General features: G+C 31.9%; 1 protein-coding gene across 1 annotated transcript in view; it reads left to right on the top strand.

Moving 5' to 3' along the window:
- The window catches only part of baiap2a (BAR/IMD domain containing adaptor protein 2a), a 259,055-nt gene that overhangs the window by 137,919 nt on the left and 107,111 nt on the right, over positions 1–14,025 (top strand). Inside the window, exon 5 of the mRNA XM_056454140.1 lies at positions 2,633–2,704. Coding sequence (XP_056310115.1) covers positions 2,633–2,704 — 72 coding nt within the window. The remainder of the gene's footprint in view (positions 1–2,632; positions 2,705–14,025) is intronic.

Raw genomic sequence — 14,025 nt, 5'->3', positions numbered from 1 at the left:
GACCTTTGAACTATTACGACTAAAAACAGTTTATATTGCAATCATTGTCAATGAAGTAGGTCTTTTTGTCCAATAAAGGGTTAAAAATAGAGTTGTCCTCTCTTTTCTAATGTTGGGATTGATTGCCGTTATTTGTACATGTAATTTGACATTACATCTCATTATTTATCTTTTATATTCATGAATAAGTGGGCAGAGCTAAACAGGCAGGGATGTAGAAGTGGCAGAAGGTAATCATAATCTGTGGAGGCAGAGTTTAGAGACTTATGTAATAAAGTGACTTATTTTACAATTACTGATTTTGCTCTAATGGGACCGTTTTCAGTTTTGAAATTTGTAGGATGCTTTTAACACCTCAACCGCTTATGTTTCACAGTATCGTGGCAAATTTCGATTTCTTAGTTCAAAGCCCTTTTTAAACATGCATGAGTTATTATTGTTTGTGCTTATAAACATTATTACTGTATTCTGTAACTACATCCCAATGACAATCTGTCCACCTGTCCACATCAGATATGATACAGCTATGAGGTGTTATGAAATCAATCAAAAAGCACAGAATATCACATTGGAAGATAGTATAGACATTAGCACAGTGCAGTCATAAATGTGGAGCATTTTAACATTATTAGAAGTACAAAATTAGTACTTCTCAGGTTAAATCAATCAAATTGGCTGAAAAATATTAAGCTAAGCTTAGAAATTAGTTTGTTTAGAAATGATTTTTAAACCTTAGTGTAGTTAAAACCTGTTTAAATTATTAAAATAAGTTAAAGCAACATAAAAATGTTTGTTGTTTTGAATATAAGCATTATTTGCATTGAGTTATTAGCCCCCTGTTTATTTTTTTCTCCAATTTCTGTTTAACGAAGATTAAACAGAAGATTTTTTCAACACATTTCTAAACATAATAGTTTTAATAACTCATTTCTAATAACTAATTTATTTGATCTTTGCCATGATGACAGTAAATAATATTTTATTAGATATTTTTCAAGACACTTTTATACAGCTTAAAGTGACATTTAAAGGCTTAACTAGGTTAATTAGGTTAACTAGGCAGGTTAGGGCAATTAGGCAAGTTATTTTATAATGATGGTTTGTTCTGTAGACTATCAAAAAAGTATATAGTTTAAAGGGGCTAATAATTTTGACCTTAAAAAATTGAAAAATGCTTTTATTCTACCTGAAATAAAACAAATAAGACTTTCTCCAGAAGGAAAATTTTTGATCAGACATACTGTGAAAATGTCCTTGCTCTGTTACATCATTTGGGAAATATTTAAAAAAGAAAAAACAATTCAAAGGGAGGCTAATAATTCTGACTTCAACTGTATATATATTCCAGAATTGATTTTAAGACTAATCTTGGTTGCCCAAAAGAACCTTTCAGTGAACGGTTACTAAAAAAGAGAATTTAAAAAAATAATATTTAAAAAATGCCTTCTTAATGTAAAGTTTAATCATTTTAATCATTCAAAGAATCTTCTCCACCATAAAAAGAAACAGAAATTGTATATAAAGTGTATTTGGATATTAATAGGAGCTACAACAGTCTATAAAGAAAATAATTTGTGTCATAGAATATACTTGTTGAATCAAATTGCGTTCTCTGTTTTAATATTTATGTTTCCGTTAATTAATTTTTTTTCAAGATCAGAAGTTCATTGTAGCTACATTCACATTCATTTGACTCCCTGTTCAGTCACATACAGATTTTAAGACTTTGATTTTAACCTACAAAGCAGTTCATGGGTTAGCTCCAGATAACATTTGTAATGTTGACTTTTTCTACTCCTACTTGCTGTCTTCGTTCTGCATGTGGACTCACTTTTTAGATTAAAAAAAAAAAACATGGGAGATAGGGCTTTCTATTATCGTGCGCCTAAATTATGGATTGCATTGCCCACAATTATCAAGAATGCAGTTTCTTTTGATTGTTTTAAGAAGCTTCTTAAGACACATCTTTTTAGCAAAGCATTTAATTTGTGTTCATCACTGTCACTTTTATGCAATTTGTAACATTTTGCTTATTTGTTGTTCTTTATTGTTTTATTATTGTAGTTTGACTTCTGACTTCTTACTGGGATTTATTTATATAGTGCTTTTACAATATAGATTGTGTCAAATCTGCTTAAGTTCTAGTAAAGTCCAGATTTCAGAGCTGAAGAAATTTTATGCAAGTAATTCTCTGCATTTTTGATTTGTTATTGTATTTCTTGTAGCACTTTGAGTTTTAGAAAAGTGCATTATAAATAAAGTGTATTATTATTACATTTAACTCTAAATAGAAAGCATAACCAATGGTTGAGATTATCATTGCCATCGTTTTTGTCATGTGTCCAGCCACAGCATTAAAAAAATTATTAAATAAATAAATAAATAAACTGCTGACAATACAGAAATAAAAACAAGAAAAATGTTATTGTTTATTGAAATATTTTATTGTATGCTGCAGTGTCACATCTAGTTAGGACAAAGTTATACTAAAGCTGTCAGTAGTGCACTGAATCCATGACATTCTTTGACATGTTGTCCAGTATATATTATTCTGTACAAATATGTGTTTTCTGGTTATTAAAAAAAAACATTTTTTTAATAATGTGCATTTGTTTTGTTTGCTTGCTTGCAGTTGAAATGTTTCCACAATGAGCTGCTGTCGGAGCTGGAAAAGAAGGTGGATTTGGATGCAAGATACTTGACTGTGAGTCCATAGCAAATCCCACTCCTTATAACACAACAGACTGACAACACACACTAACATTTGCTTTACTTTAGTAATGCACATTCATCTTTTATACACACGCACACAAACACTTTCAAAAATCCATTAAGACCCATCACAATTGGATGAAGAAAAGCACTCGACATGTTTTTTTTTTTTTTTTTTTTCTTATGTTTGACTTGTAAATGCTTTATGGGGTGTATTATGGAGGTAACGTGGTTAGTGAGTGGCATTTACTGTCAGTTGGTGTTAAAATTATTCAACGGCAGCTGATTTAAATATATCCAGTTACATATCCAATGCAAATGGTTGTGTGCTGATTTATTTTTGCATAACTTTACTGCATTAGATCTTTATTTTTTATCATACAGTATATAGCGTCCAGTAATCATTGTAAAAAATAAAAGGTTTGGTTTTGTTAAGATTTTTTTCAATAATTTTGAAATAAGTTGTGTTTATATATTTTACTCAACAAAACCTTCAGAAAAAAGGTATGAAATACAAAAAGGTATTTGTTGGTACCTTATTTATTCCCAAATTGCTACAGTTTTAAAATGCATATTAGTGGCTTAATAAAATTATGCATGCATATTATTTAAAATAAATGTTTTCTATTTGAATAAAATGTACATTGTAATTAATTCCTCAGATAAAATCTGTATTTTTGAAGTAATCCTTCAGAAATCATTATATAATTTGACTAATCATATTTATATGCAACAAGGGCGGTTCGAAAGACCCACCCCTCACTGACAAAAGCCCAGAATTTGTCCCATTTATAAGTTCGTTTTTCCTATTTTGACTGCCGTGTCATCATAAATTGTGTAAATAACACATCAAAAAAAGATTTTAAGACCAAGCTGAATCCTATGTTGGCTGACAATGCAAACAATTATTTGTCATGAGTCCAACATCCAGCTATGCAAGAAAATGCATCTGATGTAAGAGAAGTCATCTTTCACTATTGACCTACTGTATATTGTTTTTAAATAGAGAAAACATTTTACAAGTAACTTTTATTTTAAATCTGGGACCTTATTCTTGAATGAAAAAATTACCAATAAAAAGGTGTGAACCACCAAAAGCGGCCTGTGTTCAAATTAACTTTTATACTAATTTGGCTAATGTTGTTAAATATATTAAAATGTACTGTTTTTTTTTTCAGATGCTAAAAAAATCCTGACGCTTTACATTATTATTATTATTATTATTATTATTATTATTATTATTATTGTTATTTTAATTTTCTATTATTCAAATAAATTCTGACTGAGGAAGTTGATTGTGCTGGCCAGTTTGTTATTTGCCTAATAAATAGCAATAGGCTACAGTTTTTAATTTAAAACTTTAACAGATTACTGTTTTTTTTTTTCTAATGATGTAATATGATGTCATATTATTTAAATAAAAAACTAAGTATTTTTTCATATTTTTTTGTTCTCAATCTTTAGGAAATGTTTTTGGTAATTAAATTTTTTTTAAATGTCAGCAGGCTAGCTACAGGGCTGTCCTATATGATGATCAGAAAACATTGCCGTTTTTATTTATTTTTTTATTTATGTATTGATTTATTGACATTACAAAGATAATAAAAAAAAATAAACTGCCACTTTTCATCAATTTAAAGTGTACTTGCTAAGGAAAATCATTCTTTTTTTGTTCTTAAAAAAATACAAATAAATAAATAATTTAGAATCCTCCTGATGCCAAACTTCTAAACGGTCACGGTAATAGGGTTATTTAGCTTATTTTGAGTCAAATTTTGTCACACATCTTGGCAGTCTGATGAAATATTAAGCCAAGAGTATTTACAAAATTGGATGACTTTGCTGCCACTGCTTTGGATATATACTAAACATTTAGGCAAATGTGTTGGGTAATTTGCAAACAGTTTACATTTATGCATTTGGCAGATTATTTTATCCAGTGCAACTTATAAACACACAGCCTTGTCATTGCAAGGGGGAAAATACAAAAACAAAACATGCAGAGTTTTTGTTGTTTACACACAAAGTAGAGCTATGGAACAAATTAAGAGACCACTTCAAAATTCCCTGTTTTTTTTGGGATTTATGATTTGTAGTTTGAGGAAAAAAAATATTTACGGTATTTATTTCAATTTTAAAATAGAGAGGTTGTGCTTTGAGCCACTTTGCAAACAATAAAAAATGCCATGTTTCAGATATGATTATATATTTTAGACAATGCAATACCAATGTTTTAATCAGAAGAGTTTTAGAGAAATTTTCTGGAAAGAAAATGATCTAAATGATGATTTCTTAATGATGATTTTTATTTTTTTTTATTTTGGAAGAAATGTCATCAGACCTTTATGGAATAAAATAAACTTTAAAGGACACAAAGTGCTTTGAAATGTCCATTTTTATTTGACGTGTGACATAATTACAACTGAAATATGAATACCAGTATGGAGTAGCTCCTCTAATTTTTTTTTTAATAAAAAAAAAAAACAGCCAATAGCGTTTTGTTTTATCACAGCTCCGCATCAACTGAAAAGCAAAAGAAAAGAGTTATGAAGGGGGTGGGACAAGTCAGATGCTAGTGTTTGATTGGTCAAAAAATTTGATGATAAACTGAAATATTTTCAGTTTCAAAAACAAATTGTTTCATTCAACACTCTGCAAGTGTTGAAATGGAAGATGTTTATATCTTCTAAATGTGAATTTTGTCACTGTTTTGGAGTACAATATAATATAGATATCTTTACGACTAATGCCCAATCTCAATTCTACCTCTTAGCCCTCCCACTTAACTATACTCCTCAGTTTGTGAGTTCACATTTGTGTGTCCCAGTTTTCTGTTGCTTGAGGGCATAGGGGTAAGGAGAAAGGCCATATAGCCCTTGAAAAAAAAAAGATTTTTCAGGACCACACTACAGACTAGAGCTGGAAAAGGGCTGCAAAAGCGAGCAAGGAGACCCACAAAAATAAAAACTGCAATAATAAGGATTTATTACATTTCACAATGACCTTAATGCATGACGTTCATGATCTTCAAAATATAATAACAATAAGTAAATCTTTGTTTATAAAAAATGGTTAACAATTTCTCTCCTGATTGTCCCTTATAATAACAACTGCAAAATACTACACAACAGTTTTGAAATTCAGATTTGATTCTGAACCTTACTTGACTTAACAGAATAGTCCAGTCTTGTCAGAAAAGTTTAGTGGCAATAAAAAAAGCTTTGTTTACAGCTCATCTGGTATAATGTTAATGTTGTTTTCTTGTGGTTGCACCCATTAATATATGAGCACTGTGTAAAAACAGTACAGTTTTATATGATACCAGATGTAACAGTGATGCCTGAGGAAACCCAGAGGCTTGTGCACTTTCGAACTGAAAACAAATAATATTTGTCCAAATTATAGGGCTGCACAATACTGGAAAAATCTAACATTGCGATAGTGTGTTATTCTGTAATATAGATTGCAATATTAATATAGTTTTAACAGATGACATGGATATCTCTATTTGTGTATAATGAATACGATTCGATAGACTAGAGTTATTATTTAGGGTAGTGCTTGTGCATGCAATCTACAAACTTAGGTAAATATAATAATGAAAAAGATACAGTTAAAATAAACAGTGTTTTTTTATTTTAGAGTCGAACAGTATTCAGGTACAGTAACTGACTAATAAAAAATAAATAAAAATTCAACAAAATTAAACACAAAAGTTTCAAATGGTACAATTTCTTTTGCTTGAATTCTTTTAAAATGATTTTAGTCATAAACCTCAAAATATTTTAATCCAGACTCATTGCATATACTTTGAATATTAATGCTAAAATGATATATTGTGCAGTGATATAGTCCAAATACAGCACGAAACAATGTAAGATGTAAAGTGTGCCACATTGTCTTTTTGTTGACATTAATAAAGAGCAGTGCACTGCACATTTTTTGTATGTTACTAGGTGACGATTGTACCAATGATCTTGGTGCTGAAGCACATAACATCAAAAACACAAAGTTTTCAGCTCATTCATATGAAAGAATAGCATCAATTCTCACATAATGCAGTGCATTAAAGCTGAATGATTATATGCTCGCAACATGCGTTTTTGATGATATAATGACATGGCGTCTATAATAATGGTGTCCCATTTCTCAGGGGAATATTACTCTTCCCCTTCACAGTCTGTTTCAAAGGCCAAGGGGATAAAATAGAATTACATAAACTAGAATTACATACTGACCCTAACAAAAAAAACAACAACTTTAGTTTGATTTTATGGAGCGTGTAACATTTTACTCAAGCCCATACCTAATGAATCAAAAGCAAGAGAAACTGAGAAATTTTAGATTCTAACCCATAGCTGTACACCATAAACTATTTACTAAAGTTTTAGCATGTTAATCCAAGATTTTCCATAGATCTGCATCTTCAGACATTGCTTTTACATTTCTGTAGCGTCAACCTTGTTTTCCTCATCATCCCCGTTTCCACAATTTTTTCACCAAACGACAAAAGTACACATTTTGCTGCAGATTAAAGTATGTTGTAGTGGAGCTGCGAGAGATATCTTTAGCCTGTGAGTGGGCTGTGTGGAGCTTCATTGGGGGGGGGGGGGGGGGGGGGTTGGGAGACTGGGTTTGGGCGTCGCTTGTCATCACATTGTATTCAGATAAAATTAAAGCCTTGCTGTCTTGCCTTATTCAGCGGCCTGTGGTCGTTCCCCTTGGAAACCAAACAATTTTTTTACCCCCTCAGTCCACGCATTCTGTGTAAAACATCGAGGATTTGCTGTCAGATGTCTATTAAGGGCTGGAAGGTTGTGATTCTATTCATTCTGTGATTCTGCTGCTCTAATTAATAGAGATTTGGCATGCTTCTAGTGAATGATTTAGTGCTAGTGAGTTTGAGGAGAAAAAAAAAGGTTTTATAGTTTCCAAATGCGTTTTTGTTCTTGACCACAACAAATAGCTACAGTAAGAGAGAGCTAATTAGCTGTTAATGTAGATCCAGATAGTTGTTGTGGTAAAATAAACACTGATATGGGTTTGTATCACCCTGAAGGAATTTTTTTTTTTTTTTGTCGTAATAATTGTAGGGATGTTAGGGATCCCGTTTTTAAATAGTTACTTTAGTTTTAAATAGTTACTTTAAGTAATTAAGCCAAAAATGTTTGGTGTGAGTCAAAGTATTTTATTAGCTCATTAAAAACAAAGCTTCCACAATGAAAAAAAAAAGTTAGTTATTTACCAGCAGTTTTGAACCTAGACCAACAAACAAGATCAAACAAAACAGGCACTTAAAGGGATGTTGAGACGAAAAAAAACTAAATTGCGGTTAATTTACTTAGCATAAGGCTAGCTAAGATGTAAATTGCAGGGTCCCCACGGGTCATGGAATTCCTGGGTTATAGAGGAATTTTAAAAGGTCTAGTCTATTTTTATTTATTTAATTATTTAACCAGAAATGTCCCATTGAGATACAATGTCTTTTCTACCAGGGAGTCCTGGTCAAGACAGGCAGCATAGGACAAAGTAAAAAAAAAAATATATATATATATATATATATATATGTCACAGTATAGACACACACAAACATATTATAAACTATTATCAATTGTTAAAACATGCACTGTTCTAAATTGACAGTCTTTAAAATATTTTTTAATGCAGCTATGATATTCTAGATATTGATATTTAGAAACAATATTATATAGATTATCCAAGTGATGAAATACCAGGGATGTTTGTTGTTTTTTTTGTTTTTTTTTGTTAATCTTTTCTTTTTCTTTTCCTTTTCGGTTATCAAATAAATTTTTTGTATACCAAGTTTATTATTATAATATTTTTTCTAAGTTGATTCATGAGTTTTGCTTATTGTTATGGTAAGGCTGATTTTTCACTCCCATTTTAATCCTTGCCCACTTTTCAATTGGTAATCAAATGCAGTTACATTACCAGGCTGTGTCTATTGAAAGTACTGTGATTAAACTCTGTGACTGTTTTTGTTTACTGCTCAACCAGTACCTCCTGCATATTGTTGTTGCCTAAAATTGCACATTTTCTGCAGATTTCTCTCAAAAGATAAAACTTCAAAATAACTTATCTTCAAATTATTACTGAGAGAAACAAAGAGAGAATGTGTTTACCTCTTAACCATATAAAGCCTACTACATCATATTTGTCATATTAATTGCTAATTTATTTTGCATTAAATGTAGTTATTGAAGAATCGCACAATTCTGAAGGGACTTCTCAACAAAACAGTTGCCTAGTTTTCTATTTGTGTATACAGGTATATCATGGAAATTTAGCGCTTTAGAAAGTGAAAGTCAGCAAAAAATCTGGGAATTCGATGTGTGGCTTAGACCGGGAACCCTAAAATTGCGTTGCAAAACTGTGGTTCTTGGTTATTCAAAAATGTGAGTGAGTGGGAACACGCACGTTAAATGTAAAAAATAAATAAATAAATAAATTACAATACAGGACAGATTAAATTAATACTTGTTAATTCTTGTGACACCTGACAATACATTGAGCTCTGAACATTATTTACAAAATAAAAGCCTTTAATTTGCAACTTTACCAAAGGGTGCTCCGTTCATTTTCTGTTGATTGATTGATTTATTTATTTATTTATTTATTTATTTTTTGTAGGTTTATAAATTATTCATTAATATAATATTATTTTCAATTGAGATTTTCTACATATGTTCTTAAGTAACATGAACAAATACTGTAATAAATGTAATGTTCATTGATTGTTCATGTTAGTATATGGATTACTTAACATTACACCGAACAACCTTATTGTAAAGTGTTACCCTCTTTAAAAAAATGAATTTCTGTCAAGATCATTGTAAAAAAAAAAAAAAAAATCCTAAAAAGGATCTTCTTAATCATTATGATTTCTTAAAATTACTTCACTTGTAAGATGAGAGTGGTTTAATTTATTGGATTATTTCATTGTTCTAAGCATCACAACATAACACTTTATTACACATGTAATAAAAATATTACTAGCAGGATGTGCCAAGTCATTTTCTAAGGTAATAAGGGGCACAATGTAAACACTGATTGTCATGAAAATTAGCACACGTATTTGCCTTGATAATTAAAATAGTCAGATGAAAAAATCAGGCTCATGTTTATTTTAATGTGTAGGTGCAACTTAATCTTAGGCAGTATTCAGCACATCTATGCATGTGTTCACACAGAGGATGTATTAGTCTGAAAACACACATGATTGCAGGATGCATTCACTCTAGAGAGAGTGCAAAAAGCCAACTCAAAAATAAATGTTACAGATCGCTACATCTTTAAACAGGCCTTTGAAAATAAACTATTCATAATGCATGGCACATTAAATTTCATAAAGTTGAGCACTGAGATCAGACAGCAAAAAATAGGGTAGTCTGCTGGCTGTACAAAAAGAGTGCAAACCCTTTAGAGTGTGTTCATCGGGAGTGTTGGAAAAAAAAAACAGTCAGTCAGATACAATGGTGTAAATTAGGAAATTATGAATATTCGAATTACTGTAATTGAGTACTTCTTCTTAAAAATGGTACTTTACTGAGTGCTTTTAAAATTGTGTGCTTTTACTTGAGTATATATTTTTAGTGCTGTGTCATAGGGCTGCACAAAATTGGAAAATTCTGACCTTGCGTTATTTTCTTTTGCTTTGATATATACACTCACCAGCCACTTTATTCGGTACACCGGTCCAACTCCTTGTTAAACCAAATTTCTAATCAGCCAATCACATGGCAGCAACTCAATGCATTGAGGCATGTAGAAATTGTCAAGATGACCTACTTTAGTTCAAATAGAGCATTAGAATGGGGAGAAAGATGATTTAAGTGACTTTGAACGTGGCATGCTTGTTGGTGCCAAACGGGCTGGTCTGAGTATCTCAGAATCTCAATTTTCAAGCACAACCATCTCTAGGGTTTACTGAGAATGGTTAGAAAAAAGAGTATGTCTAGTGATGGGCAGTTCTGTTGGTACAAATGCCTTGTTGAGGCCAGAGGTCAGAGGAGAATGGCCAGACTGGTTCCAGCTTAGCAACAGTAACTCAAATAACCACTCGTTACAACCGAGGTTTGCAGAAGAGCATCTTTTAAAGGCACGTCAAACCCTGAGGTTGGGGTGCTGTCAGCACCATGAAAGCATGGATCCATCCTGCCTTTTATCAAAGGTTCAGGCTGGTGGTGGTGGTATTACGGTGTGGGGATATTTTCTTGGCACACTTGGGCCCATCTGTACCAATTGAGCATCGTGTCAACGCCACAGCCTACCTGAGTATTGTTGCTGACCATGTCCATCCCTTTATGACCAATATCCTACTTCCAGCAGGATATTGCACCCTATCATAAAGCGTGAATCATCTCAGACTGGTTTCTTTCAACATGAAAATGAGTTCACTGTACTCAAATGTCCTCCACAGTCACCAGAACTCAATCCAAAGAGCACTTCTGGTGGAACGGGAGATTCGTTATCATGGATGTGCAGTCAACAAATCTGCAGTACCTGCATGTTGCTATCATGTCAAAATGGGACCAAAATCTCTGAGGAATATTTCCAGTACCTTGTTGAATCTATGCCACGAAGGATTAAGGCAGTTCTAAAGGCAAAAGTGGGTCCAACCCGGTACTAGTAAAGTGGGCTTAATTAAGTGGCCGGTGAGTATATTGCGATATGAATATGACTTCACCAATTATTTGAATACATTTATTTGGAAATATTTCTTAATTATATTATTGGGATGATTAAGGTTTTTTTATGCAGTGCATCTGCATGAATTATAATAAATCACAAGCAGAAACTAAATAAATTAACACTTTTTTATGGTTTTCTGGCGAGTCAAACAATATTGAAGTACAAAAATTGAACAATAAAATGTAAAATAACATGGTCGTCATTGCATAAATAATTTTCAAATGATAATATTTAATAAGCATGAGAATATAATAATGCAATATGACTATTGCGGATACACATACTGCGATATCGATGCTCAAACGATATATTGTTCAGCCCTACTGTACATGTACTTTTATGGCGCTATTTCCCTCCAACCTGCACTGGTTATGTTTTTTTGTTTGTTTTCTATGGTGATTGTCTAAGTAAAATAATCAGTCCTGTGATTCTTGTCAAATCAAAAGTACTCAGACAAATCGGATCAGACAGACCAACCTCAAGACACGGATGCTAAATGCAGCAAATATGTACTGTAGAGGCATTAAAAGTGTCCAAGCAGATGCAAAAACTGTTACACGCAACTACCAAAAGGCTGTATAAATGCATGTCACTGAATGATGCCTTCTGTATTATGACAGAAAACACAAAAAACGTATTAATGAAATCTTTCTTCTTTCAGTGCTACAAGAGCTTGGTTTGCGGTGCCAACTGCTGGATAACTTGTTAGTTCAAAGTGCATAATAAGCATTAACAAATCTTCACAGCAAGATGTTTGCCCTTTAGGTTGCGCAGATTTTGCTCTGCATGTAAACATATCAACCACACACCCATTATAGGTGTGAATTTTAATATATCCTGTTCAACTTCACACAATAAATGAATGTCACATTTTAAAATAATAATCCACAAAGGACAAAAAAAAAACGTACACTTTGAAACGGAATTAAAATAAAAAGGCACTGATGTAAGCTATACATTTGTAATTAGCAGGTTACTGTATGTAGTGGAATGCAGGTAAGCCTAATACACATAAGTACACGCAATACTCTTGAGAACTTTTAGAAGGGCTATATGTTTCATTCATACTTTGACTATTATTTACAACAGATATTTTTCCTCAGGTACTTTGCACTGCATTTTTAGCACTCTTTCTAAGATAGGTATGGTCAGGTAATAGTCAGACAGGCTAGTTTTTCAACTTAATTTTAATTAGTTGTGTTCAAGAGGTACATTTCTGGTTGAAGACCAAGTTATGCTTTTCATAAATTCCACTAATCAGTCACTGCAAGCAAATTGCACTAAAAGAGCTTTCTCACTCACAAGATGCTTCAGTGAGATAAATAATGATTGAATCCAAAATAAATGCACAAAAAAAAAAAAAAATGGGGGGAAAGCACACAATGTAAGATTTGAATATGTAAAAGCCATGTGTAAGGTATTATTGGTAACACTTACATTAAGTCACACATTACCCTATTAACTGCTGCCTTATTACCTGCCTTTTATTAAGATATTAACTGTTGATTAGTAGTTATAAAGTATGACCTTATTCCGCATCTCTAATCCTACCCCAAACCTAAACCCAACTACTACCTTACTAACTATTCATACACAGCTATTTAGTTGTTTATTAAGCTAGTAGTGTAAGTTAATGGTTTGATAATACTGTGAATTGTGACCTAAACTAAAGTGTTACCAGATTGTGTCACTAAAATATACAAAAACCACTAGACTTGAGTACTAAAATTATTCTTTTTTTTTTTGTTTTTTTTTGTTTTTTTTTAAGAATGTTTATATCCAGCAATTTTAACTTGGACAGACCGTGTCCTGTGTGGCCATTCTGTGACATCACAAACCATTCCAATTCAATTTCCAGTTTGATTTTATAGAAAACAGGGAAACACCAAAAACTTTTTAATTTAATGTGTTTTGTTAGACAAAGAGCACAGCGCAGCATTATAACAGAACCTTAACATATATTTAGCATGATAAAACAGTGCTGCTTCTCCACATGATCACGAGTGCTCGACTGTGGCATAACAAAAGCTCAGCAGTTTTTGTGCCATATTACGCTTGTGCCATGAAAATAAGGACTGAATATTTTAGCTCATCTATGAACATGAGTTCTCCCGGAGTCCTGTGGGATGTAATGAAGACTACAACATCCATGATTCTATACTGAGTCACAGTGTCATCAAACTGCACCTTTGTTTGTTGTGAATAAGCACCCTCTAGTAGTAAAAAGTGTGCCTTTAAAGCATCATAATGCTTAAAACAAACCAACCAGCTATGAAGATAATCAAAACAACACTAACACTTTAATTTGAAGCATTAAAGAATATGAGGTAACACTTTATAATGTTGTATTAGTTAATGCTTGTTAATGCATTTACTAACATGAACAAGCATTGGACAGTATTACAGTATTTGTTCGTTAGTTAACGTTATGAAAATACAGTTCTTATTTCGTTAACTCACAGTGCATTAACTAATGTTAACAAGCATGAATTTGAATGTTGACAATGCATTAGGAAATGTTAAACTATGATTAGTAAATGCTGTACAAATACTGTTCATAATTAGTTATGATCAATAATAAACAATAGTTACTTATTGTGA

Source organism: Danio aesculapii, chromosome 3 (assembly GCF_903798145.1).
Source record: "Danio aesculapii chromosome 3, fDanAes4.1, whole genome shotgun sequence".
In the NCBI taxonomy this organism is placed as follows: domain Eukaryota; kingdom Metazoa; phylum Chordata; class Actinopteri; order Cypriniformes; family Danionidae; genus Danio; species Danio aesculapii.
The sequence above is the reverse complement of the archived record's forward strand: the minus strand, read 5'-3'. Positions and strand labels throughout refer to the sequence as shown.